At 36.6% G+C, this 27,155-nt stretch overlaps 1 protein-coding gene across 1 annotated transcript in view; it reads right to left on the bottom strand.

Moving 5' to 3' along the window:
• Positions 1-2,800: 2,800 nt before the first annotated feature.
• KCNH7 (potassium voltage-gated channel subfamily H member 7) overlaps positions 2,801-27,155 on the bottom strand; it is a 250,377-nt gene continuing 226,022 nt past the window's right edge. Inside the window, exons 11-16 of the mRNA XM_068407568.1 lie at positions 25,603-25,808; positions 22,835-22,934; positions 13,100-13,351; positions 7,920-8,088; positions 4,453-4,645; positions 2,801-3,067 (exon numbers count right to left, since the gene is read on the bottom strand). Coding sequence (XP_068263669.1) covers positions 2,801-3,067; positions 4,453-4,645; positions 7,920-8,088; positions 13,100-13,351; positions 22,835-22,934; positions 25,603-25,808 — 1,187 coding nt within the window. The remainder of the gene's footprint in view (positions 3,068-4,452; positions 4,646-7,919; positions 8,089-13,099; positions 13,352-22,834; positions 22,935-25,602; positions 25,809-27,155) is intronic.

Raw genomic sequence — 27,155 nt, 5'->3', positions numbered from 1 at the left:
AAGGGATCCCTGCCCAGAAAAAAACCCAACAAAACAAAAAATGAGAGACAATTTTTGCTGTTTAGAAAATTAGCACATTTCCAAAACCAATGGTTTGTACCTGTCTCTAGAAGAAAACAGCCTGAAGCAGTGGGTCTTCCTGTGTTTCACTGTACCTCAACAAGAAAAGGTATCTGAGAAGGCAGATCTTTCTTTGGCAGGGAAGGGGCAGCTAGAGTATTGCCAACCAAGTTGTCGTCCTTCATGTTTTGTTTCTTCATTCATTGGCAGATGTCTAGGGAGCTTAGAATCTCCATAACTTTGCAGTCTCCCTTAGTTGCCCCCATTTGAGAATGTTCTTCTTGATCAATACAGACAAAGAGAAGGGAAGGAAGAAAGCCTCTTTGAGCCAAGAAAAGGAGTAAGGGATGGAGCTTTTCCTTCACCTGGACTGAAATAGTTGTCACTTTTCATCTTCCCCAACACTCCTTCCCCAGTCCACCTGTTTTGCTCAGTCTCTTTGCATTAATGTGAAATACCAAGTGATTAAATTGGACAAAAGGCATTTTGTAAAGCAATGCTCATGCATTATACTTTTTTCATTAATTTTATTGTTGATTTATACCAGACTGTTTTAAATGTAGCATAACCACAGATACTTTTTTAGAAAATGTGCTAGCTTGTTCTTTGTAACAGACATTATTAGTTACTAGATTGAGATAGAGCAGAAGTTGTTAATGCTTGCTATTTAAAAAAAAAAAAAAAAAAGCAGAAGTTATTTCACTTTGTTATTCAGCACTCCTGTTTCAATGGAGTATATGCTGGCAGAGATTCTGACTGGCCCAATGATGCTGTCAACTAGGACTGGATCCTGCAAGGCACTAAGCAGTGCAGACCTCCCGCTGTTGTGGTAGAAGTAAGAGCAGTCAGCATGTTGTAGCATTTGGACCTTTCAACAATCAACAGTAGCATGAGGCAGAAGAAAATCTGATCTGGTATGGGAGGGGTTGGTTTGTCTTTTCACTTACAAAGTTATTCAGTTAATTAATTTTTGTATCTTTATATGCAAAGGTAAAGCAGAGCCTTGCTCAGTAGCTCAACATGCATACTAATTTTAAATGAGAGAAAATTCAGCCACCTTGAGTTTATCTACTGGCTATGTATGACTAAAAATGTTATGTACCATTCTGACCCCAACATATAATATATGTATCTATTAATATGAGGGTCAACCACTATTGCATTACTCTGTAGCACTGGTTTAGAACAAAGGGCTTAATTTGGTTTTAGTTAAAATTTAACTGCTCCTCCACTAACTGGGTTACATGCTTTTCTGAAACCAGTTCTCTTCCTAGAGGAATTTCACATTAAAGCTTTAAGATTAGAAAATCATGTGAACATTTTTTAATATTTAAAAACAGTAATAAAAAGGTCAGTTCCTTCTAAAATAAACACAACATTTGAAGCAGAATAATATTTTAATAAAATTAAATCTAAGTATTCACAAAGCATTATGCACATACAGTACATACTGTATTTAAAGCCTACGGACCTTCAATCATTTTATTCTAATGTGGTCAGCTTTGGACACAAGCTAAGCTTACTCATGTTGTATTAAGAAAGTTTACAATTGTTCCTGAAAGTGATTTTACATATATACATATATATAAGTACAGCTCTATATCTATACTCCTACATTTAAGTGTAGGTATATACACACACTTGTGTGTATGTGCGTATATAAATATATACACACATACGTACACACATATGTACACAAATAAAATACACACATGCACACATACAGGAATGTGCATGTGGTGTATGTGTGTGTCCACATATATATATACCCTATCTAGGAGCATTGTAGTAGGGCCGGTCAGTAAAAACAGATAACTGCAAACAACCACCCTAATAATTATAAAACAAAAATGTGTAAAGTATTTTTTAATGAAACAGATTGTTAATAATTTGTATTGAACAAAAGGAACACAGTCTTCTGTATTATATAGAAATTAGATTTATTGCATTTGATTATGTTTGTGTGACAGATGAAGAGTACCTGCCTGCTCGTGACAGCTAACTTCTACGACGCATTTTTTTTTTTTTAAAGTACTGGAAACAAATTATTCAATTAATGCAGTTTTGTGGATGCGACCTATGGTGATCCTTTCCAGCATGTGGCAGAGTGTTCCTGTCTCTTAAAATACTGCCCTACTTCAGCTGGTTTGGAAGGAGGCTGGTTTCTCTGCCCTAATTGTTTCAAGCCCAGAAGACTTGGTTATCTTATTCTTTCTCTAGATTCAGAATCACTGTGATTTATTGTAAAAAGCTCACTACAAGAAAGATAAATCAAGTTTCAAAAGTGAGCTAGAAGAAGATTTTGCTTGAATTTTAGCTTGGTCAGGTAGGAGTTTTTTCTATATGAATTATTGTTATTGGTCTCCTGTTTGCTCTGAAGACATATCCACAATAAAATACTATTTCCATGACAGCAGTAAATGGTAATCTCCATGCAACGTAAACTAATTTCAGGACATGCACGTTATTTAAAAAAAATAAAAATATAAGGTGCCTTGAGAATGCTGGCAGTTTTACATTTGGAACATACAGTTAGTGTGTGTATATATATATATACATCTTAACTGCTCAACTTTACCTTACAAGCTTCAGATTTAGGAAAATATACAGTACTTTTGCATATAATGGTATATTCCTTGTAGCCCCTGAGTCAAGTATAGAGGATTTAAATACAAAAAAAAAAGGAAAAACAGCCATTAAAAGCTCTTACATTTTTACGTGAAGTAATAGTATAAAAGTATTATTTCCCAGGAAGACCAGGATCAGAAACATGCCTATGAAGACTTAAGATTCCTACAGTGCTTAGTGAAGATTCTGGCAAGGAAGGGTGCCTAATTGGCTGGAGAGAAGTTTTACAATGCTGTGGGGGACACTCTACAGACTGGTCACGTTCTTGATCTAAAAAAGAAGCCAGGTTGTCTTCTGAGGCTGTGTTAAGATGCACTCCACTTGAGAGGGATTCTTTGGATTTGAGTTTTGATTTTTCGAGGTCTAGAAATTCAGGACACTAGAAGGGAGGAGAAGAAATAAGATGGTAATAATTAAATCAGTTGCTTCCAGGCTCTTGTTCTGCTCCAAATTAGCACATTGAGATGGTTGCTGGAAAAACATGTTTGAAAATTAAGCAGTGTACTGAAATATTTTTACATCAAATCATTTGATTTAATGTAATTGAATGCAATTCTGTTGATTAATTGTAGAAGCCTGGGTATCTTGTCCCCTCCTCAGACTTGCTCATATGACATTAAGATACACAGATGAACAGCCCTTTCTGAAGGACTGAATATTCTTGAGACCTGGTCTAAGAGTATGCATTTCAGCATTCTTGAATTTACAATTTCAGAATGTAACTCTGGAATTGCATCATTCTGAACATTATAACCATTTGGATTCCAGTCTCTGCACTCAGTTCTCCTTCACTTTTAAACCTGGAATTTGTGTGAAGCATGCAGTGTGCCTGCTGATGTTTGCACAGGGTGGCCATATATCTGTTCAGACAGAGATATGTGTATATGTTTTGTGCAGGTATATGCACGGTGGGTTTACACTTCTGAAAACTCCTGTTGCGCATTCGCTGCCCTGAAAGTCTTTATGTGTGCAAACTGAGGCCTTCTGGATGTGTTGGACTTAACTGTGCCCATAAGAGTTCCAGCATATGCACGAGGAATCTGACACAGCCAAGCATGCTGGATTTACTAATTGTATGCTACATGACTGGTTTGGGATTTCTAGACATGCAGCAGCCTGTTTGGAAATAATATTCCACATCTCTGCCCAAGCTGTTAAACTCAAGAAATCCCAAACAAATTTGGAAAATCATCGAATTTTGCCTGAACAGAACTGGGGTGGAAACCTGTATTGGGAAACGCAGGTATGTCACAGCTCTGTATGTTCATATTTCCAGCCGTAGTAAGGGACTGGATATAAGAATGGCTTTAGCCCCTCCCAATTCCATGTGTGTGTAACCATTGTGCTGCATCAGCTGGACTTGTCTGACCGGTACCTTGAGGAAAACATAGTCATGGTGCTTCTCAGGGCTTCATGAATGGGATCTATGGCAGATGCACCCATGCAGGCAGGTCTGATGCTTCGAAGGTGTTTGTGGTTTACACCCATGTCTAGTATTTGTCTTTTCTGCTAACTTTTGTGAAGAGCATGATAATTAAGTGTATCAGTCTGATTATAAGATCATTGTATGGATGTCTACAACCCTCACAGAAAATGTGGCCTCTGAAACTGTGGTATCTAAGTCCACTGTGGAGGTGCTAGGTCAAAATAATAATTTCATATTCCTTAAACTAGTGGACAAGCACCTAGAGTGGTATGCATTTCTTCCATCATAAGCTAGAAAGATTAGTAGATGTCTTTTGATCTTATTGGACATGTACATACCTGAGATGAAGGACTGAAACTTCTGTCTGTTTTAATTGATGCTTCAGGCTGAAGCTTTTGTATCACCCGGATTGCTGGCTGCTGATACTCTGCACCTGCAGTCACCATGTTATAGGCAGGTGGAATGTGCGCTGACTGCCTCTGCAGAAGCTGCAGGATACTTTGGATATCAGCAGTCATTTGGGATTCAAGCCTAGTGAAGTAACACAAAATCAGTTAACTCATAGTCAGGAATAGGTATATTTTAACATACTGATTACAGATGCATTCAAGAGGGACCTGCACCTTATTAATAAAGCAAACTTGCTTGTTATGACATGATCATGTCTTAAATAGGAAAAAATGTAAGAGGGAGTACTGAGCCCTTCCAAAGCTTGCTGGCTCTCCTGTTCCTTTGCAGAACATACCTGCGTGCTTGTCTCTGTTCTTTTTGCTATGTTAAGAATGAGTTCATTACTGTCCCTTATGTTTGCAACAAAAAGTAACACCAGGCAGCAGGTCTTTGGTTGAAATTAACTGTAATAAATGTACTCTCTTCTTTGTAACTAAATTGATTTGTACTGGCTGAGGGTGGGACACTATTTTTGATGCATGTCAATTAATTCTGACATTTCCAGTGCTAATACAATGCACTGAAATAAGCAGAAAACCGCATTTGTTTTTTTTTCCACAGTTAGAAAATGAAAGATGCTTTCAAGATCATTTAAAAAAAACAGCCCAAGTCTCCTTACTGTTAAAATTTATTCAGACTTATTCAGGCCTCAGAATTAATGTCAACATTTCTGATGTTCAAATTTAGTAGCTTTTTTCTCTTTTTTCCCCTTTGCATAAATTTATATATGACTTCTGGAATGCTTGAGCTGCTTATGTTGTTCATACTTACAATTCCATAGCACTGGAATGATTTTCAGATGGTCTTGCCAAGATCCGTGACAAACTCTGCAATAGCTAATGCCTATGGTGCCTCCCCACCTGCTGGAAGGCTACAGAACATGCTATGACAGACTGTAATACAGATATACAGCCTTCTGTATTGCAACTCATCTTCTGACAGAGTAAACAAGTCTTTGTCAGCAGCCTTTAATGTTGTGAAGGTTACTACTTGGGCTCCCTACAGCAGCAGAATTGATGCTGTGCTGACAGATTTTTGCTTTCACCAGGTGCTTCACTGTTTGATATTTTTTTATCGTCTTGGAATTGTCCATTGCCTGTGTCATTTATTTATAAAAGCATCTATAAAATTTATCCAAAAGATATGCCCAAAGGATATTTAGGATTTATTTCTTTATTGGGAGAAGCTGGTTCTGTGGCATCACGTCTCATAAAGAAGGCCCAAACCTGGAGGCTACAGTCAATCATGCCCTACTCGCCCCCTTGTTCAGCTCCCTTGGGTTCTTTGCTACTTGCAAATGTGCTGGTCTCACACAAGCACGATGCTGATGCCGTAGGGCAAAATACTGCAGCAGCAGCATGCCACCATCCAGACAGCTTCCATCTGCTAAACCTGGGCCTTAACATCTCAGTGAATAAAAGGGCTTTAGCATTGGAGGACTTGCATCAACAATTGTCTTTGGCTTTGAATTAACTCTAAAATTGCTCCCTTCTTATTTTGTCAGCACTTGATGGGAGTTTCCTGGTACTTCAAATCAAAGAGTACCTCTGGTAGTCTTTATTCATCATCGCATACATAACTTCACCCTCCTTTCTCCAAAATTTAAAACAAGTCCATGTCATGCAACCCAAGGATGAACAAACAAGAGAACCTTAGATGCTTGGCCCACAGCCCCCATGAAATTCCAGTTGCTTAAAGAGGGGAAACAGAGATAGCTCTAGGGACATATTCCTTGTACAATGGCTTTCCAGCCTTCTATATCCATTTAATAATTTGAGTGTTATGCCGACCCTCTAACTTGGCATGGAAAAGGTCAGGAAGAAGTGACCCTGCTTTTTAGTCCAGCACGTCAGATCTGACATAAGCAGGATAGAATATTGTCTTTTACATTCATAGAACACTCAGCAAGGCCCAAAATCCTGAAAGCATGAAAAGCTTTAAAAACACGAGAAGAGTTAATAAAATGATTTAATAAAATCCATAACAATTTAAATCTTAATTTATCAGCAATAATGACATTTTTTCACTTAAACAAATACTGACAACTTGCATGAGAATTTTTTAAAACTATGGGTAAATTTGAGATATAACTTCAGTATCAAGAGCTTAAGATTTCAGGAAAATAAATATAACTGAAAGACTACACACTGTTGATGGGGAACATGTAGCTGTTTAGTTATGTGACATTTACAATTACTTAGATTACTTGACTTTACTGCAATTAGAAATTATGGCAATTTAAGCTTACATGTTCAAAATGTCTTTTTAGTGTACTGTATAGTATTCAGAAATGAAAAATACTGTGGTTTGATTGGCTTATTGTAGATGAAGGAAGCAATATGCAGTTAACCTGGCTTTGAACTGATTGCTAAAATATACAGCACCGAATGCCAATGAAGAGCCACTAAAATATAATCAGGACTGAGTGTGTGTCATAGTATTTGTCATGGAAAAATATTGAAAGTAATGGAATTGCAGAATGAAAATAATAAAAAAGCCACAGACCTGAGCATAGGGCAGTTTAAAATTAAGTGAAATTACATGGTAAATTAAATTATAGAGTAGGATGGATCAAAATTCAGTAACCATATTTTTAGAATGCTATAAGCCATGATGCTTAGCTGCCAGCAGAATAGTATATCAGAGAGCAAAAGAGAGAAGGAAGAGACATTTTATTAAGCAAAGGTAATCATGGATTCTGACAAAGAAAGCATCTGTTTTCTGTTATAACAGGTGTATTTTGCCTTCGCATGTTCCCGTGTCTTACTTATTATAGAGACAGTTGCAAAATAAGTTAATGCATCAAAAAGGGAATTTGTCTTTTTTAAACAAGGCAGCTGGTTTACTTTGAAGATACTGAAAATTTTGTGGATGTGTTAATATCTAGGAATCACTGTTAAGGGAACAGCATTTTGGGTGAGGAGAAATTTAAATTTAACAAGTTTAGGTGCCTCACTACAGCTTCTTCGTTAAAAAGTTGGTCTCCTAAACAGTCAGTCAATGATAAAGGCTATTCTGCAAGGCAATTCAGAGTAGCTAATGTGCGTACCTAGAGGTAAGTGACATGAATATTCTGGCAATAAATTAAACATTTTGTACTCAGCATTCCCAGAATAGGTTTTTCCAAGAATCTGGAAGACTAAACTTAGGTGATATTTAGGCTCCTCATAATACATATAGACAACAAAGTGATATTCCCATCAGTCATATTTTTGTACTTTTGAGCTTCTGAAGATCTGAATGCTTTTGGGAACTTCCTGCGCAAATTCATTCCTCCTGTAGCGTCATTAATAACAGTTGTGTTATGTACTCTTTCACACATATCTTCTTTTTTTGGTCGTATCTCAATTTTTACCTGTTGAGTTGTTCTTGAAGTAAATCTAATCGATTCTCCACTTCCCCATATATAAAGTCACTTTCAGTTTCACAGGTGCCCCATGTAACATGGGGTAATGCTGACTGAGTTGGGGAGTCCTGGTACTCCTGGATGTTCTCCTCCTCCCAGTCTCTTTTATCAGTGGTATCTGATGAAAAACAAACCATATAAAAGTATAGTTTCGTATTCATATTGTTAGAGAGGAGTTGGCACCCCTCAAGAATCCCACTTACTAGTGTTTCTCAAAATCTTGGAAGTCAAGTTGGTATGCTGGCACACTGCGTGAACAACTCTCTTTGTTCCTTACTACTGTTTAAGGAAAAATAAAAGTGGTCACCTCGAAAAATTATAAAATTCTAACATAACAATAGCAACATACTAACATTTTGAAGCTGTAGATAAACAAGTAGCTTTGTCTAGTCAGCATCACCAGAGGTCTGCCACTGAATGGCTACTATTTCTTTAGTTTCTTTCTATTATTTTACCAATGAAGCTCAAATTTTTTCAAGGTTCTTTTTTCTTTAGCAATTCGTTTTTCATTGAAGTTAGAAATATTTGTTCTAACCTAAGTGCATTAAATGAAGTACTTGAATGTCTTTGATTGCGTGTTTCAGAGACCTGGCTAAAACCTCTTCTTTTGCACTTGAATGTGCTATTGAAGTGTATTTACTGTTTAGCTTTTTGGTGGAAAAGGAGGACTTGCTGCATTGCATTTACAGCACTGGGCATGCATTACGGTGCATTAGAATGCCCCCTCTAGAGAAAGTTGCCAGACCTTAGCTAGCTGCCTTTCTTACCAATAATTGTAACACTGCTTGTCTTAACAAGGCTGGTGCAGTGTAATATGTTTTCCCTGAGACAGAGGCCGTTTAATGCAGCCCATACTGCTTGCAAAAGGATACTGGTTATTATTTTCAAAAAGGAAATTGATTTTCATTGATGTAGCTTTTAGCATCACTAGTCTCCAACCCAACCCTTATATCGTAGTATAAAGCATGTCTCAGAGACTTACAGTACTGTGGGGTGAAAGGTGCCAGTTCATTTTGTTTTAACAGTTGTGAATCCTAAAAGAATGAAATATTCAGCATTGCTGGGTCAGTCAGAGATCACTTTAATATTAAACGAAGCTTCACAGTAAATAATAATTATTTTTGTTTAGTTTTCTTTTCTTTTCTTTTTTTCCTGTTTGAACTACAGGTAAAATTCTGGATTAAGATAGAGAAAATAAATTTATTTCAGGCTAAAAAAGGCCCAATTGCATAATTATGATCTTACTTCAGAGTTTCAGCTAGCTTGCTGAATTTAGTCCCCCCTCTAATCCTTATGTATTGTATATACAATATATAAAGTATATAAAAATATACTCTTTATATGAGTCATTTATATTTATTTATTTATCTCCAGCCCTTTGTAAAAAAAAAAGATGATGACTACTCCAGGCCCCACCCCATACCTGCTGTGCCCAAATCCCATTGCTCTTGTCCCTCCCAATTTGTGGATCTCTGTGATCAAACACTGCACCTCACCATCCAAACAGAACTCAGGGGCACTCCTTCCTTTTGCTTGGGTTTCTGGTTTGAGCTATTTCTCCTTTCTCTTTCAATTTGCTTAATTTACACCTCTGTTCATTTATTAATTAGTTTACATTCCTGGCTCTATGCTGTTTCTCCTGTTCACCAAGCTGGTGAAAGGTTACGAATAATTTATCATGGGATATATTAGTTTCACATACCCTTATCTGATATAGAATGAATATCTTGCTGTGAGCTTTGCAGAGACTACAGGTGACATTTAGGATGAACAGTGCTTTTTCTACATCTACCCCCCCACCTCAAGCCTTTGTTACTTTGCGTGAATCTGTTGTCATGCAGACAGTCAAGAATTTCTCAGTACCACTCAGACTCTCCTCTGCTGTGACAAAAAAGGCTGTTAAAACTTTAACACTGCTTCAGTACAACTCCCATAAGGGTTGTATTTGTAATTATTTAACTACATGAAGTTACAGAAGGGATTAAAAGTTCTTACTGTGCTCAGGCTGCTGCTTCAACATACAGCTGGACAAAATCCTTGACTGCTTATAAGGTGTCAGCCTCTGTTGTATGAGCAGCTGGATTTCAATCCCACATTCCCCAGTAGTCCCTGAATGGTTTGCTAAGAGCTTCTCCTAACACTTCTCTTGGCACTGCATGCTGATAACTCAGCAGAGGTTACATTCATTTCACACTTGTGAAATTTTTCTAAGCAACCATAGCAGCCAGAGCCATGTTTCAAAGAAAAGAGAAAAAAACACAGTGTGGGTGACATGCGAGAGGTTTGTCCAAATGCTATTAGCTAATCCTTTTCAAACACATCTTTAGCTTTGCTCTAAGGAAAGAAATTTAAAAAAAAAATTCCTGCTCAGATTTAGTATTTCAAGCAGATTTAGCCAGGAAAGGGAGCTCTCACTACGTGACTCCAAGTGGAGGAGGAGACTTGCTTCTCTTTTTTTTTATCAAAGAAAGGTGCTTACTGCATTATCTGATCTTTGGTTAGCAGGTAGTAGAAGGTTTCCTGGAGCTGTAGAGAGTGTTTGAATTTCATGTGGCATGACCTATAACTGGTTTTATGCACTGAGCAGAAGGAAGGGGAAAGAGATTTCATCTGGGTTACACAGAAACCTGTTCAGCTTCTCAGCCACTTAAGCCCACAGAAGGAAAGACGAAAACAGTGTCAGAGAAGCATGTAATTTGTATTTAGCACACACACGCGGCATAATTTGTAGTGTCCAAGGAAGTTGAAAGCTCTCAGCAAAGTGAAGGGAGCAGACTATGACAAATTCGGGGTAAAATTTTAAACTAAGGGTGTGGGTAGATGGATGTTGTAAAACCAGTGGATTTACTTTTAAGCAGTGAATTTCAGGAGTTGAAACTGAAAATACAGGCTGTACATTTCACTGCTTTATAATGTCCTGTAGAAACCAAGTTGTTGGTTATTTTACACAATAAATCATTTAATAAAATCACATATTTTTCAATGCTATGGATTATACCAGGGAAATCACAGCTGTGTTTTGTCCCAGAATATATATTTGTAGACTATTACAATAAGGATTTAATTTGTGACAAAGTAAATGAATTGGCACTTAAATTATAAAATAAGTTCATACGGTATAAGCAAGTTAATGTGCTATAGGATATGGTACTGTACTGTTCTAAGCATCTTTTCAGGTGCTTCCACCTACACAAATGTCCCCAGAAAAGCCCAACAGCAGTTGCAACTTTATAACCAACTATGTTCTTCCAGGGCTTGAAGAATCCTAGACTGAGAACTAAATCAATAAATGTATAACTTGGTTCACTTGAACAATTCAAGAATCAATCTTGTAGCCCAAATAATGATCAAGTGAAAATAGAAAATAGCATTTTTCTGCAATATATAGATTATCAGCTATGGGAAAATTATGAGGTCTTGTTAGGAGAGCCGTATGTTTTAACATTAAGAGTTGCATTTCAGGAGTATGAGAGAGAAGTATATACAGTTTCTGCGCACATTATCCAATATGTTCTTAATAGTCTTTCCATTCATCAACAGTAATGACCAAAGCTTAAAAAACCCCTAAAGATAATTAAATATGTGTCAGTCACAGTGGTAATGAGTTGTGGTAGCTTTATACAAGTGCATTTGTATTCAAGAATTATATGTGAATGATAAACATACATACATATGAGCAGAGTTTATTTCAAAATTTCATTATGTTTATAACTACTTTTATGGTAAGTTATAACCAATCTCTAATTAATAGCAGGAATAAGAATATAAGAATTTAGTTTAAGACATGTATCAATCAAAGCTGATCCTATTTTATTGATCTTGAAGTTTTTATGAAAGTTGTGAGAAAGGTAATCAGCTTTCATACACATTACCAGAAGTGCTAGATTACAAAGTGGAAAAAAGAATGTGGTCTTAATCAAAATATGTAATCTTTAGACATGCTAAATTTAGCTCAAATAAAATCTGCAACAGGTTGCCTGGGAAAACGTTGCTATAGCTGCAAGGATACATTTCTGGCTATTGGTAGGGGAAAGGTAAGCTTTCAAATTGCAGTATGTACACAAAAGTTTATGTGGTGCAGATTTATACAGCCCTAACCTGAGGAGACCAGACTTCACATATTCATACCTCTGAAATGTAAAAAATACATTGTTAGGCCTGAGTAATCATTAGGATTCTTTAAAATTATAGCCTAAAAGCCTAAATTTATTGAATGATGGTTAAATGGTTCAATTGCCTCAATGGAAACAAACTGCTGGGGAAAACTGCATTAAACAGCAAATATGTAATTCCTTCCTTCAGACTGGAACAATTACAAACGAACTTTCAGCAATATTTAAATTGTATATTAATCCAGAGCTTTTCATTAATTTCCCTTCACATCACTGAGAAAATTAATATTTTAGTATATTAGATGTAATTTTAGTTAGGTGATTTAACTCTATGTAAAATTAACTGAGATTGCTTAATAGTTTTTGATCATTTGTCATATACAAAAGGCCAAATCTTTGTTCTTGTGTTTTGCTTACAGAAGTCAGGATTTGGTCTGTGTGATGTAATGCCACTCCTTTTAACCAACCTGTACAGCAAAATGGGATAGCATTCTTTCAAGCTATTATGATTTTTTTCACTTAATTTTAGTTGTGCCTTGTCAATACAGAGAATGAAACTAATTACCTGAAAACATTTTTTTTTGTGCATGTGCAACCATCACTAGGTTTATCTAGCTCTCAGTATCTAGGATTATTTACTGTCAACCAACCCTGGCATATCAAACACCCTTTGAGGGATTCTTTACTGCTGTGAGTGCATTCTTCATCCATGAAATAGATGAAATGAAGTTCAGTACCAGTTGACAATTTTAAAGTTTGTTTAAATGACTTTCCTAGGGCAGTTCAGTTACAAGATGATTTATTAACAAAGTTCTGTAATGTAGTCCCACAGCCAGTGTATTAAACTAATTAATCCATTAATTTTTTATCTAAAATATTTTTTCTTGTTAATGTTTCAGGAAACACAAAAGTAAATATTATGTAAAGAATCAATAGAACCATTCAGAAAATGAATTTTGATAATTAGACTAAAAAAAAGTCTACTCAAACTTTACAAAATAGCATCAGCTAGATTACCTTTGCAAGAATTGCTTCTTTTGTCAATAAGAATTTCTTCTGTGGCATGAACCATTTCTTCAATGTCCACCTCTGTGGTTTTCTCTGTTACAGATGGGTAATCGACTATCCCAGAGAACAGGGGCTTTTGCTCATCTTCAATGGAGGACACAAAAGATGATGACCCACTTTTTTTCTCCTCAAAGTGTTTCTTAATAGATTGATAGTATCTGGTGGTGTCCTCTGAGGGTTCAGGATCACTCTGATCATTCTCTTTGAAATAATCTGTTAAATAGAAATAATTGTGTACAATAATATGCAGTTCATGAAATTGTGTTCTAGCTTATTCTAGTCTGAGGATGGGGATGATTATTCTATCAGTTAGGAAGTTCACTGTCTATTAGAATAAATTACTTTAAAGCCTTTTTTGATTCCTGTGTCAGAGGAGATTTATGCTACTTTTGAAGTCCTGGAAGACGTTTGCATGTATGTAGTAAGGATTTGTAGTCCCTAAACCATAACTCATTATGCAAAAAGTTGCTTATATCAAAACAGCAAAGGTTTTATCCGACACAGCCCTCCTGTTTACTCACTGTTTTTCCAGGTGAGGATGAGATTTGAGAAAGCCCTACATTCCAAAGTTTTAAAAAAATTAATTTATTATTTCATTCCCTCTTCCAATTTCTCACGTTCTTGGGCGTTTCTCACAGTCTTGACAGGCTAACAGTCATGGATGTCAGACACAGTATCAGAACTACCTGTTTAAGTTATGCCCACATAAGAGCATCTTTGCTGATTATTCTTTTCCCAGAAAAGGCAAATGTATTAATCAAGCACTCAACCTCAAAATGTCCACCTAAATAGAGAGCATACTCCTCCACCCTCATCACTGTCAAATTTATATTTAGGATTGATATGGTAGAGAGAAACCTTATTGGTACAAAAAGAAGGGAGTTCCTTGTCTGTCTTTGTGAGCTCATCTCAAAGCAACTTTCCAAAGTAGCCCAAATTCCTTAGCCTTTAGAATTAATTGCAATTCTCTGAACATCCAGTCTTTTGAATAAAAAAAGTACACAACATGCTGTGGTATATATGATAGCAGAATACCAATCAAGTTGAGAATGAATCTTTCATTAATCACATTCAAGGTCTGTAGTGAGGAACAGCAGATTCAGTCCTCTTAAGAAGTGGCAAATAAAACTAGATTCAAAGCAGATGCTGTTAAAAACACATTGTAAAAATTAAATAGGATTTAAAACCCAAAATGATCGTTTATGGATATAGAGAACTCCTGATCTCTTTTCAGCCTAAACTTGAAGCTAATTTCCAGTTCAGTATTTGGTCTTACCTATTTTTAACTAAAATGTCAAGATAATTCCAGTTCTGCTGTTTATTTAAAACACATTTTAGCAGGGTAGTCTCAACAACATATAAATACTGTAACCAGTTTGCATTAACTTCCTGGGGAGACAGCATGATTTCCCATCTGCTTTGTGCTAATTACTAATCAACATAGCTCTGGAATGTCTTTAGTCTTTACAGCCTACAGCAGTGGTTAATACAGCATTTAGTATATTCCCTAGGTTTCTTCTCTGTTTTCTGGTCACTATAAGGAAATGAAACTGTGGCCTCATCTAATCCTCTTTATCTGCACATAAAGAGAATGCAATATCTGTACAGAGCACTCTGCAGGAGTCCAGACATCTGCGAGCACTGAGGGCAGGTAATGGTGAACAAAATAAAAGCAATACCAAAGCAGGCCTCCTGTAACTGTACCCTCTAGAGTCTCCAAGGGCAATTAAGACAGCCCTGGACTGAAGTGACTTTATTTGGCTTCTGTTAAGCAGGGTTACAAGCTATAAGTGATACTGGTGATACTCTGATACTGTGAAGGTATCAGCACAAATGCAGGTGGACTGGCAGTATAAAGCTCTTGGGGGATGCTCAGAATGGAGAGTCAAGTACCATCTTCTCTGCAATCCCATATCCAAAATACTACAAAAAAAGAAGAAAGCTTCATAAGAAAATTCTAATGTAGATGTCTCTCATGGCTTTTCTTATGGGAATATATGGTGGAATACATAGAGTCACGCTACAGTGAATTGTCTTAAATACTTACTGCTTGACTGACTTCAACCTGTGAAAAAGACCTTCTAACGAAAGCTTGAAATTGCCATTTTTAGGGTAATTTTTATGTTCATGGGATTTTGTGCACTAACGGTAGCTGTAATGAGCAACCCTGTGGAATACAAATCAATCAGTGGACTAATTTTAAGAGGTCATTGAGACTCTAATGAAAAAAATTGTATAGTAGCTGAAGTATAGCAGACTGTCTTATCTGTGATATTTCATAGAAATACTAAAATATCTAGAAACAAGAAGCCAAGATTCTGCTAACAGTTACACTGCTGTAAAACCAGAGTAATTCAATCGATATCCCTACATTTAGTCTCCATCTATATCAGAACAACAGAACATATTCTTTTCCAAATGCTGTCCAAGTATAATGAACTCACTGGCACTAGAAGGAAAGCAGAGATCTGTTGAATGTAGGGTCCTGCCTATTGAAATCAGGGAAGATTTGTTCATCAGCTGATGTATTTCAAAATAGGCATCTTTGGCTTTACTGCCGTTGCTTTATCTGCCAGATGGCTACATTCAGAGAGTCAAAAAGCTGTTTTCCTTTTAAAAGACTCTTATTTAATGCTAAAGATTCTTCTGTCTGGAGAATAACCCTGTGATACTCTGCACCTAGGGTAGGAATTAAAACGGAAACTGCATTTTTGATTTGGCACCTGATGATGGTGCAAGCTCTGTACCTCAGCTCAACAGCTTAGCAGTGCCTCTGTATCTCACTGGAAATATGTTACAAATAATATCTAAGTAGTGCTTTATTCAGAGTGTGAATTTCTCCAATTTCTCCTTCCTTTTGTAATGAAATCCAGTCATTGGTTTGGAATGAATTTTCCAGAAGAGTTTTCTATCTGTGTAGGTGTCTTCATGGAAAAGTTCACTTTCTATCACACAGAGTTGAGGTTTCAAAAGGTTTCTCTTCTCCTTTCTCTTCTGTTTCATTAAAAAAAACCCTAATCATAGTGCTTCCTCCTTCCTTTTCCAGTAAGACAAGTTTCACACTCTGATTCTCATTGCTTGAAACTATGTTTTGCTGAAGATGATTATTTTGTAACTTCCCACTTTACCAAACATGCACAAACATCATTTATACTCTTTATGGGATTCGTTTTAGCCTGTTACATGTTTTGGGTGCCTGCCAAGTTTACAGGCAATGTCCTCTGACATTTGCTGTCTGGAAATTCCAAAATCTTCATAGTAATTATCAGGAGGTTTGTGTCCTGCTTTTCGTGCTTGCAGTGGCAAAGGAAGCGAAGAAACAAGGTTGTCATGAGGGCAATGAAATATAGCTATGACATAGACTCACAGAAATGCTGGCATAAAATCCATCTTGGTGGGATGGTTATCAAAGATCAAGCAAGTTTCTTTTGTGTGCCATGGTCAGCCTATAGTATTGAAGTTTTGCATTGTTCAGACAGTGGCAGTCTGCGTGATCTAGACATATTATCTCTTAACGTATTAGTCTGCTGCAAACAATGTCGGTGAAAGTGTCAGTAATATATTACATGTGGAGCAGCATTGTTTAATATTACTGTAATTTCATTAACTGGAATTTGTCATACTTACTCAGGCTAGCAATGTAGCCTAGCGTTTCAGAAGGTGGCAAATTTTTACTCCCTTTTTCAGCCATCCGATAAAAATTCCCATAATATGCCTAGACAAAATCAGTTTTGTGCAGGAAATGAGGTGAATGACTTCCTCACTCCCACAGAAAGCAATTTATATCCCAAACCATAGAACAGATAATCTGTATCATTAAATGATCTGCATAACTATAAATCTGTTCAGCAGACATGACATCTTCCCTTTCCTTTGAAAATACCTGCCATATTATTTTATGCTACACCAAGTACATCCCTTGGTAAGGAGAAATGCAGACTGTGACGTGGAAGGAGGGATGGTTGATTGCTTAAAAGGTATGCAGATCTTTAGACTCCCAGCAAGTATTTTGGTTCAGCAGTTATTAGCTCTTTCTAACGTGATATTCACAAATATTCCTGTGGTGGTCAATCTGTCTTTCCCACATATGAACACAATATTTGCTAGTCATCATGACTGTTTGGTATCTGTTCTTTAGAATTAAAAATGTCATTTACCTTGTCAGAGAGCAGAAAAATGCCTTATGTGCCCACCCATGCACCCAAGGGCAGCAAATATTTGTAATGAAAAGTCAGTGACCAGCATTTCAGATAGTATGTTAAATATAATACCACCAAACTGGGTTGAAAAAGTGCAAAATCTCAAAGAATGTCAAAGGAATCAAAAGCTGTTGATGCATAATTTGGACACTGATGTTCAAACCATGCCTGTGTTTTCCACCATATATATGGAGAGCAGCATAAATCAGTCAGGGAAATGGTAATCCTAATTCCTGCAATCACTGCTTTTCACTTAGTAGTGTAAGAACAATATAATTGGTACCTAACATTTATGTAATATCAAACATTACTGGTACTGTGGAGCAGGCAGAATATATAATGAGAGGTGATTCCAGAGAAGTCTACTCAAGTTGTTTGCACACTAAACTACTTTATAGAATGCCAAACAGGGACTTTAGGATTATTAAACTGCTAATTGAAATGCTCATTATTCTTTTTCCTTGCTGTTTGCTTCATATATGTTCCTTTCTAAAAATACACTAAGAAAGGAGCTAGTTTTGAATAACTGAATTTGAGACACATTTAAAAAGCCTAGAATTTCAAAGTTCAAGTTGACTATGCAATCGTTCATTTATTCTTTTGTGCCATTTTTTGTACAATGAGATAAGTTAGGGACAGAGTGACAGCCTTATCTCTGAATTTTCTTTGCTCTGTCTGGCTTTGTGTCAACTTTAATGTTAATCAGATAATACTGGAAGGACAATTCTTCATTTATATTTCAGGAAATACTACTATACTTAAAAAATCAGAAACAAAGAATTATAAACATGCACCTTAGAAGGGATTCAGGGCAAAGGCCCAAGCAGTTCTCCTATCAAGTTTAGAATTCTCTTCTCTTTTACAAGGAATTCAGCTTTCACTGTTGTACTATTATTACTTTTTTTTTTTTCAAAGGATGGCTATGGGTATGTGTGACTGCATACAACATTTCTACCAGATTTGGCCTCTGGAAACAGCCTCTCTGGGAGCAATTCCTGGAAACAAGAGTCTTCTGTGGAATCTCCCTGAGGTGGCTCCTAGGCACTGTGGTAACAGCAATAACAATAATAGGAGCAGATGGAAAACTGCAGTGATGGGCTCTCTGATGACCATATACTTTTTGTTAGGGGTTTCATGCTGAAGGGAAGATTTCGGGGACATGAGGTCTTGTTTCAAGCCATATGCTGCCTGCCAAGATATTAGTTGTTTCCGGATCATTTAACCACCTGACACTCTGGCTGAATATTAGAAACTCTCTTCTAATTAAGCCCAAGCAAACTTCATCAGCATAATACTAACAGTTTAACACAGTTAAGTAAGAGCTTCAATTTTTGTCCAGGTTCTTACCGTGCTTTCTTGCTGGGGACACAGCACAGTGCTTGGCTGAGTCATCTATTCATAAAGTAAGTATTTAAATAAATAAGCTGGGGGAAGAGGACAAGAATGGGAGAGAGAGGAGGGGCAAGGGGGTATTTCTCCATTCTCTCGGTACTGCTTCACCTCATACTTTTAGGTAGGAGAATCAGTTCCTGAGAGGTTTTCTTGTCTTCTATATTGCCAGCCATGGCCTCTGGATACCTTGTGTAATAAAACGATGTTAAAATTGTTTGGCTTCATAGCCTGGGTAGTACTCACAAGCACTGCACACTTAAGGTAGCTATACTAATCAAAATTCAATTAGAAGTTTATTAGAGCTCTGGCTTCTGTGCTTAATTTGAGAACAGATCAGTAGATACTTTTGGAAAAGTCTGGTCAAGAAAGATAACTCTTCAAATTAAAATTACGTACTATGTAAGTTTACTTGGTTAACAATATACTAAAAATGAAGCAGTGCAAAATGCGTTTTATATCCCACTTGAGTGTTACAGTCTGTGTCAACGTGGGCAAGTGCCTTTTTGTGTAACAAAATTTCGTAAGAACTTTCTTTTGTGGCCTTTTAAAATCACGTCCATGGAAATAAAAATTCCTTGTTATGAGTACCCTGGGCCAGCTGACAAAAATTAAAGATTAAGTATTGCAGGCTACCTGAATCTCCAGTTACTAATTTAATAATATAACTCCAGCTAGAGTCTGTGGGATGATGTTCTTGTTTTTGGATCACAGCTAAAAATCCAGAATAAGGATTTATTTCAGTGAGGTCATCATTACATTCCTAGTTAGCATTTCCACACTGGTTTACTTAGCCAGTATTTTAATTGCCTGGATGTGATGGAAAGATTTTATATGCCCTGTCAAAAGAACAAATGGTGGCTGTGGTTTTGCTATGTAACAAGTGCAGTTTTAGCCCAAAATCAGTTTTCTCCTTGGGAAGGATTTCATACCTGATTGCTTCTAGGGCTTCAAGAAAATTATGTGTGAGTGCCTAGAACAGGTCCAGAACTTTGATAGCCTTCAGCTAAGGGTTACACGAGTTAAAGTTAAATGCAAAGAATATCTTTTAATGAGAATAATTGGTCACTGGAACAGTCCCAAGAACTCTTAGAGCCCAAGGCTCTAATATTTTAGAGTCAACATTAACAAAACATTAAACAAGATGCTAGCAAAAGTAGTAACACCTGAAATCCAGAAAAGTCTTCAAAGCTTCAAGTTTTCAAGGTCTCAGTGAGCTTACTTACACTCTGCCTGTAACTTCTGCATTTTTCACCTGTATGTTTGGATTTGTATTCTGAACTGCTGAAAGAGACAACTGAATGTAGATGGAGCAGCTCAGTGTCCCTCAGTTTTCAGCAGGACACTAACTTGCCAACCCAGCTGAGAGCTTTGTCTGGAACTGCCAGGCAGGAATACTGCTTATTTTAAGCAGTCATGGAGAGAGTTTCTTGGCTGACTGTCAAGTACCTATGGCAACTGGCTAAGGCTGCACCTGCACCTGTGCAAGGAATATCATCCATTATTCTGAAAGACCTGCAATGAATTTCTTTTGGGTGAGAGCAAGAATAAGCTGCTATGTAATGTGTTAATTTTTGCAGGGGACTTCTTGTGGTATTGCGGTCCTTTCTGGAAACCAGAGAACAAGCTGGTCCCTCAAGTAGGCTGGTACCCTTTAAAATCACATTATGGCAGACCCTAATGTACTAGCTAAGATCAGTTTTTGTTGACACAGGTAAGAGATGGTGGAAATATGTATAGGTGGAGTGATAAGGACGTGTGTGGAATTCGAAAAGTAGGGGTACTAACTGCAGATGCATAACAGAGAGCTGTGTTGATTTTTGTTTAACCCCTGATAAAATTTGTGCAGGAATAGTTACCATGGCAACAAGGTCCAAATCAGGCTAGCATGAACTAAAGGCTTAGATAACACAATCCCATTTTTAGCACTCCGAAAGGGAGAAAATCACTGATGATCACACTAAAGATGGAAACAATACCATTTCAAGCTGCATAATGTGCTAGTAGATCAACAGCTGAAAGTAAAGAATGCCAGCAACAAGACCATTTCGTGAGCACCTCCCCCCGCCATTTACAAATCAATAGGAATTTAGTGAGATGTAAAATATCAAAATATAAAAGTAGGAATGCTGGGTGTCTCTATCCTGTTCAAAGTGTAGTTCTGAAATCAAAATATGATTGCTAAAAATCATCATACTACACACATTTTTTATCTGTAAGAATTCTGTGACCAGAAATGCATTTGTCATCTATGTGTTCAGGAACTGTCTTTTCTCCTCCAGTTCTTCTGAGGCACTCTGCAGGATCATCCCCAAATATTTATCATTATAGACTAACTATTCTGGATCAAAATATGATGCCACTCCCTCCTATATGTAAAGTGTTGAAATCAATAGAATGTTACTTTACAAGCCAGTAGTAACCTCTAGTACTCTACAATCTCATACAGGATGTAGGATAGGCTACAGAAAAGACACATTGAAGGTCTATGACTACAAAGTGTCTGCTGCAGCTAAGGCAACATGTAGAGAATATGAACAGGGACCAGAAAGGGGCAGTAAGCCAGTGGGCCAAAGGTATACTCAGTTCTTGGCAAAGGACTCTTACAATTGCATCTCCTCCTCAGATGGACTTCCAATGTACTGCACTTCTGTTTAACAACTCAGACATTACCAGATACAGTCATTACCAGGACTAAGGAGCTTGTTACCAGTCTTGTAACTTCTTCCCCATTGGTGCAAGTTTGTTGGTTTTTTTTTCAAAGGCAAAACTGTGGGAAATCATATTCTTTCAAAAGTAATGAAAGTAAATGTCTCCCAAGAGGATATTCAGTGTAATCTAGTGGGCAAGAACCATAAAAGCCTAGGGGTCTTGGTACCATGTTGACACCTGAGGAGCCTCTTTGGAATTCTGCAGCAGGCACAACATGAAAGATCACTTCCATCTCGTCTAGGTGGCAGCATATGTTTGCTCATAAGAAATGTGAAGATTATTCAGGCAAAGCACCTCTGTCAACAGATTCTTTGTGAAGAGCAGATTGAATATTTCATGGGGACATTTTTCTGACAGATTTGTTGTCAGTGTTGGCTTCCTGCCCTAAAGAGGCTTCTTTGATCGATCGGCAATGTCATTGTTCTGAGTAGCCACACTCTGGATTGAAGTCTTTCTTCGTCGAACATTATACCTGCTATGTACATTTAAAGTGTTCCCATTTATTATCAGCTACTCTGCAATTCTAAAATTGGTATTATGCTGCATTTAGGATTGGGGTTTAACTGTGAGGTATGAAAGGCATACCAGAAACAGTAATTTGTCAGACAAATCATTGGACCATGAAAGTGTATTGTTGTTCAAGGAATTGTGCTTTCCCTACATAAAAATTAAAATCTTGTGAGTATCAGTTTAGCTGTCTTCATGACTGTTGCTGTCTGAACACAGCTACTATTTACAATTCCTGGTATTTAGCAGTACTGAATACTGGTGACATAGTTTAATATTTCACTGAATTTTCCTTCATTAAGGTTACTCCCAAAAGCCTCTAAGGTGAATGTAAGCACAGAAAATGTTACCTGAACTCTTGCCAGGACAACCATTTACACATTACCATATGAATGAAAATCTGACTATGGTGAATCTACTGTGTTCTGAAAACAAAATATTTTAATTCCAGAGAGAAACACTAACTAGCATCAAGTTCAACAAAGCACTTTGCTGAGGAAATAAAATCAACGCTGCTAATAAATAATCCAATAGACTAGCTTCTCCAAACATTTAAAACATGGTGTCTCAGAAAATAGATATTGTTTAAGAGAAAATATACATAAATATTGTATATCTCAAGGGCAATAAGGTAGCTTAGTGTTTGAACAGCTCTGCACTGGTAGGTGTGAAGTCATGGAAAGGTGAAGCTGATATCCTCTAGTCATATATAACCATATAGGGGACAATGTGCAGACTGTCTTTGCTGCTCAGCTGGATTCTCAAGAGCTGGTACAGTAACAGCCAACATGGGACCCTAATGTACCCAGCATTACCATGTGAAATACCAATGAATAATGAAGCAGTGCTGTCTAATGTAAGAAATGAAGTTAATTACCTTTCTCTATTTCACTTTGAAAGGACGATTTCCGTCTTCGTAGTTTGCAGTTATCTCCATCCGTATCATTAGTAGTTTGTGATCTTATTACGAGGTCAGACTTGATTAATGAAATATGAAACATAATGACAAATTAGTCCCATCTAAAGAGAGCAGGTTTTCAATAGGTAATTGACTGTTAATCATGTTCAAGCTTTAAGAAAGGCAATATTACACAAGTCAGTCTGCATCAACCTCTCCATCCCCAGCTAATGTTATTACTCAATGCTAAGGTTAAAAAGTTCATGCAGATTGAGCAAAACTAACAATGTCACCACCTGATGGTGAAACAAAAGTATCCTGGTAGTAAGTTTACAGGTAAAGTCATGTGTTCATGTGTTATCAGCTTCCTGAACTTGCACAGATGTGGTTTAGTAATGAAAAAAAATTGAATAACCTCTAACAGAGAATGTATACTATTGCAAGAAGTAATGTGGAAACTGATTGTAGTAAGATTTATATTTAGTTACATGGTAATGATTATAAAGGTTACATTTTACAACAAAAAATATAAGGCTGACAAACACCAGACACTTTACCCCTCATTATTTTATCTTTCTAGACCCTCCCATCCTCTCTATCAGATTCAATTCTTTCAGATACTTATTTCCATAGCAGAACACAACGTTGTCTTTTTCTATCCATCTTATAGAAGATGGATGTGCTTTTTTTGCCATAATAAACACAAGATGCATTTAACTCTTCTTTCTATGTATTTAAATCAGAGAAATTTACAAATAAGCAAATATAACACTAGTTATGTTCTTTGTGTACATACCCATGGCACTGGCTTCAGCCTACTTCCCTTCCCTGTGCTAGTGAGGTTTCCCATACCACTCAAGTAAGCAGATTTGTATGTGGGAGAAGGGCAGAGGGAAAGAAGTGGGAAGTGTTTACATCTTTCTCTATTCCCTTCATTGTAAACCTGGTGGGTAAGGTGCTTCAGTGGTGGCCCACTGGTAGAACAACTGCAGGAAGAAAAAGGCACTTTTACATAAACAGGAGGACAGGAGCAGAAGTTGAGGCAGAAGCACCTACTATTCAGATAACACATCTGGATCTGAGTGATATTTTGAAGATCAGAATGTACTCATCACTTCTTTTGGGGGATGATTTTCTGGATTGCAATAGACAGTGGAAGGCAAGTGGAATTGCTAGAGAAAAGTGTGATTTTGCAAGCTCAGAGGCATGGGTGAGCCTGTCCTCCCTTCCCTGTCTCTCTGAAGTCTAGTGATTTTTTCTTAGTGGCTGGTACTGCAGTAAGAAATAACAACTGAAAAATTTCTAAGCAACATGAGCAGTGAGGACTTTCTTTGTGTATTCTACACCACAACACAGAAGACGGAATTTTGTTTGAATTTTCTCACATCTAAGGAAAAAATAATGATAAACTATTGATGACAATGTAATTACAGAAAATAATTGCTCGGACTAAAATTGTTAATGTGGATTTATCTTCAAGGAATTTTTCAAATATGTGGACTTTCAGTTTTATCTTAAATTTATCACTAGACTATAAATTCATTGTATTGTATTTCACATGTAATTAATAATTATGATCTTTTCAATAAACACAAAATGACTTTTAAAATAAAGAATAGAATTGGTCTTTTATTTTCAGAATTATCTTTTATTAAAAAAAAAGCTCAGCATAAAAAGAAGTGACATTTATTGTCAGAAGTTCTATTTGTTTTAATTTTTTAAACTAAAGATCCACATGTGATTAGCAAAGATGTCCCTGTCATTTACAGACCAAAACTTAGCGTTATCTCCTTGTTTCTCAGAAGGCCTTTGAGGCCAAATTATGTTAGTTCCTTCTTACTGAACCTCTGTTTTTCCTTAAAAGTATAGTCTGAAACCACAAAACGGCAGTATCTCAGGAACAATGAAATGTAAACTAGTCATTCTATGGGCAGTGTAGTCCATATTTGGTGGCCAGTGCTGGTGTACCCTGCAACTTTCTGGGGAAAGCTTTATCCTCAGTAGCATGAGCTGGGCAATAGCCTTTCCCCTTTCCCCTTCTGGCCAAACCTCCCCTTTCTTTTCCAATTCAGACCGACCCCAGCAGTCTGAGATAAGGAAACACTGGTAGTTTTTCTACTTTCTTGAAGATGCAATCTGGGCAAAAGGGGACACTTAGAAGAGTCACTGTGGGAAAAAGAGACCAAGAAATCTCTGCAAATCTGAAGACTGAGTGAAATTTGAAAAGTCCTGTGTATACTTTTAGTCTCCTAGGAGGTAGCGTGCACTCCAAGATAAGAGAATTAAAAATTCATGTTTGAAAGGCAATTAAATATTTTCTATTGTTAGACATATAATGAATCCGGATAATCTGATTTATCTTTATTTTATGGCTGTACAATTATATTTAGTGTCAAAAGTTCCCCTTGTGGTGACCCAGGCTATACTCATCTGAAAAAAAACATATTTTCATTGGCTTTAACAAAACATCCAAAATCCCCCTGGCTGAAACTTTAATACTATTTAAATATAGAACCAAATCCTGTTAGATTAACATCATCTGAATAATTTCATTGACTTCTGCTGAGTTTAACTGACTTCAGTAGGAGCAATCAGGTGAGTATATTTTTTTTAAATAGGATTTGGCCTCAGGCTTTTAGCTTTTAATTCTGCTAACCTTGGTTTTTCAATTGCTGTTTTCAAGTTTTGTTACCATGGGATAGATTCGGCCCAATATTAATGAAAAAAAATTCACTTATTGTATCTACCTTTGCGGTTTCATCTCTCAGATTAAAAGTCAATTCTAGATTGGTGAGGAAGAGATCAGAAAATTCAGGGTACATGTCCAAAACTTCTAGTAGATCTTCTCGCTGGATCTTATGCAAGTCACAGTAAGTTAAAGCTCTTACATCTGCATTTGACTTTCCTGGTTTTGCGTAAAGATGTACCATCTCTCCAAAAATATCATTTTTCCCTGCAGAAAGAAAATTAGATGGAGAGTATTATTTTAAACATGAGTAAGCCATTAAATTGAATGATGTATTTCTTTATGATAATGGTGTAGAATAATTGATTTTACATGAAGTGATACAATCAGATTACCATTGTACATATGTTGTTGTAAATCAGAAGTATTATTATTAAATATTAAAAGTAAAATTATTAAAACAAATGAAATTACATAGGCATATAACTGGACTAAGTGAAAGAAGAATCTAGTTTCATCACAGTTTTTCTTCAGTTCTATCAAAACAGCATGACTAGAGCAGGTTCCTTTGTCCTTTCTCATAAAAACATTATTTGCTGATTTAAATTATATTCTTACGATGACAAAGATGTAATTTCTGTTGTTCGGTAGAGTCTAGGACCTGTTTGGCTTGAAATCTAATTTTTTTAAGAATTACATGAAGAAACAGGCCACACTTGATATGTATTTTAGTAGAAAATGACTTTGTATTTATACTTTTTGGAAGGAATGCAAAACTTCCAAGATGCAGAAGCTGTTTTGAAGACGCTCTTTAAACATAGCTTCTTCTATTTTGATACTGTTACAATTTTTTCCATCAATGTTGGCATATGCACAGTACCTGTTTGCTAAAATTGTCGTCTCTATTTAATTGCTTATTTTCCCCAAATCTGCACCTAACCTTCATAAATGCAGAGAAGCTGCAGCCATAGACCTGTGCAAAATATGCTCTAAACTAAGGGTTGCAGGGCTTACCTACAAAATGGGGTTTCGGGGAGAACACTTGTGGAAAAGAACAGTGGTCATAGCAACTGAGAAACAGTATACTGGTAAAAAAGAATACAGGGGTGATTTTGCCTCTCTGTTAAACATTTGTGGCTTTTATATTAGGTTACTGCAAGTTTTTCTAAAAAGGAAGCTGAAAACTGAGTGAGCAAGCAGATAGAAGATGCAAAAAATAATTTAAGGGCGGATTTATAGTGAGGATCTTAAAGAGCACAGTCTGTTTAACTTATCAACAGAAAGATTAAGAGGTGACCTGATTATATTGCGTATATCGTTATAGAGAGAAAAAATTACTTGGTAATAAATGCCTCTAGAATATAATAAGGAATGCATAGCAAGAACCAATGGAAAGAAATTGAAGCAAGATAATTTTATACTGGAAATAAAGCACACGTTTTTAACAATAAAAATTATTAACTATGGAAATAAACTGCCAAGAAAAGTGATCACTTTTTCATCTCGTTACATCTTCAGATCAAAACCCGTTGCTTTTCTTTCGTCAAACACAGTTCACTAGACACAACAGATAGTTAAAGGTATGACATGTAACAAGAGTCAGTGATATAACAG

Source organism: Nyctibius grandis, chromosome 9 (genome assembly GCF_013368605.1).
Source record: "Nyctibius grandis isolate bNycGra1 chromosome 9, bNycGra1.pri, whole genome shotgun sequence".
Lineage (NCBI taxonomy): Eukaryota > Metazoa > Chordata > Aves > Nyctibiiformes > Nyctibiidae > Nyctibius > Nyctibius grandis.
The sequence above is the reverse complement of the archived record's forward strand: the minus strand, read 5'-3'. Positions and strand labels throughout refer to the sequence as shown.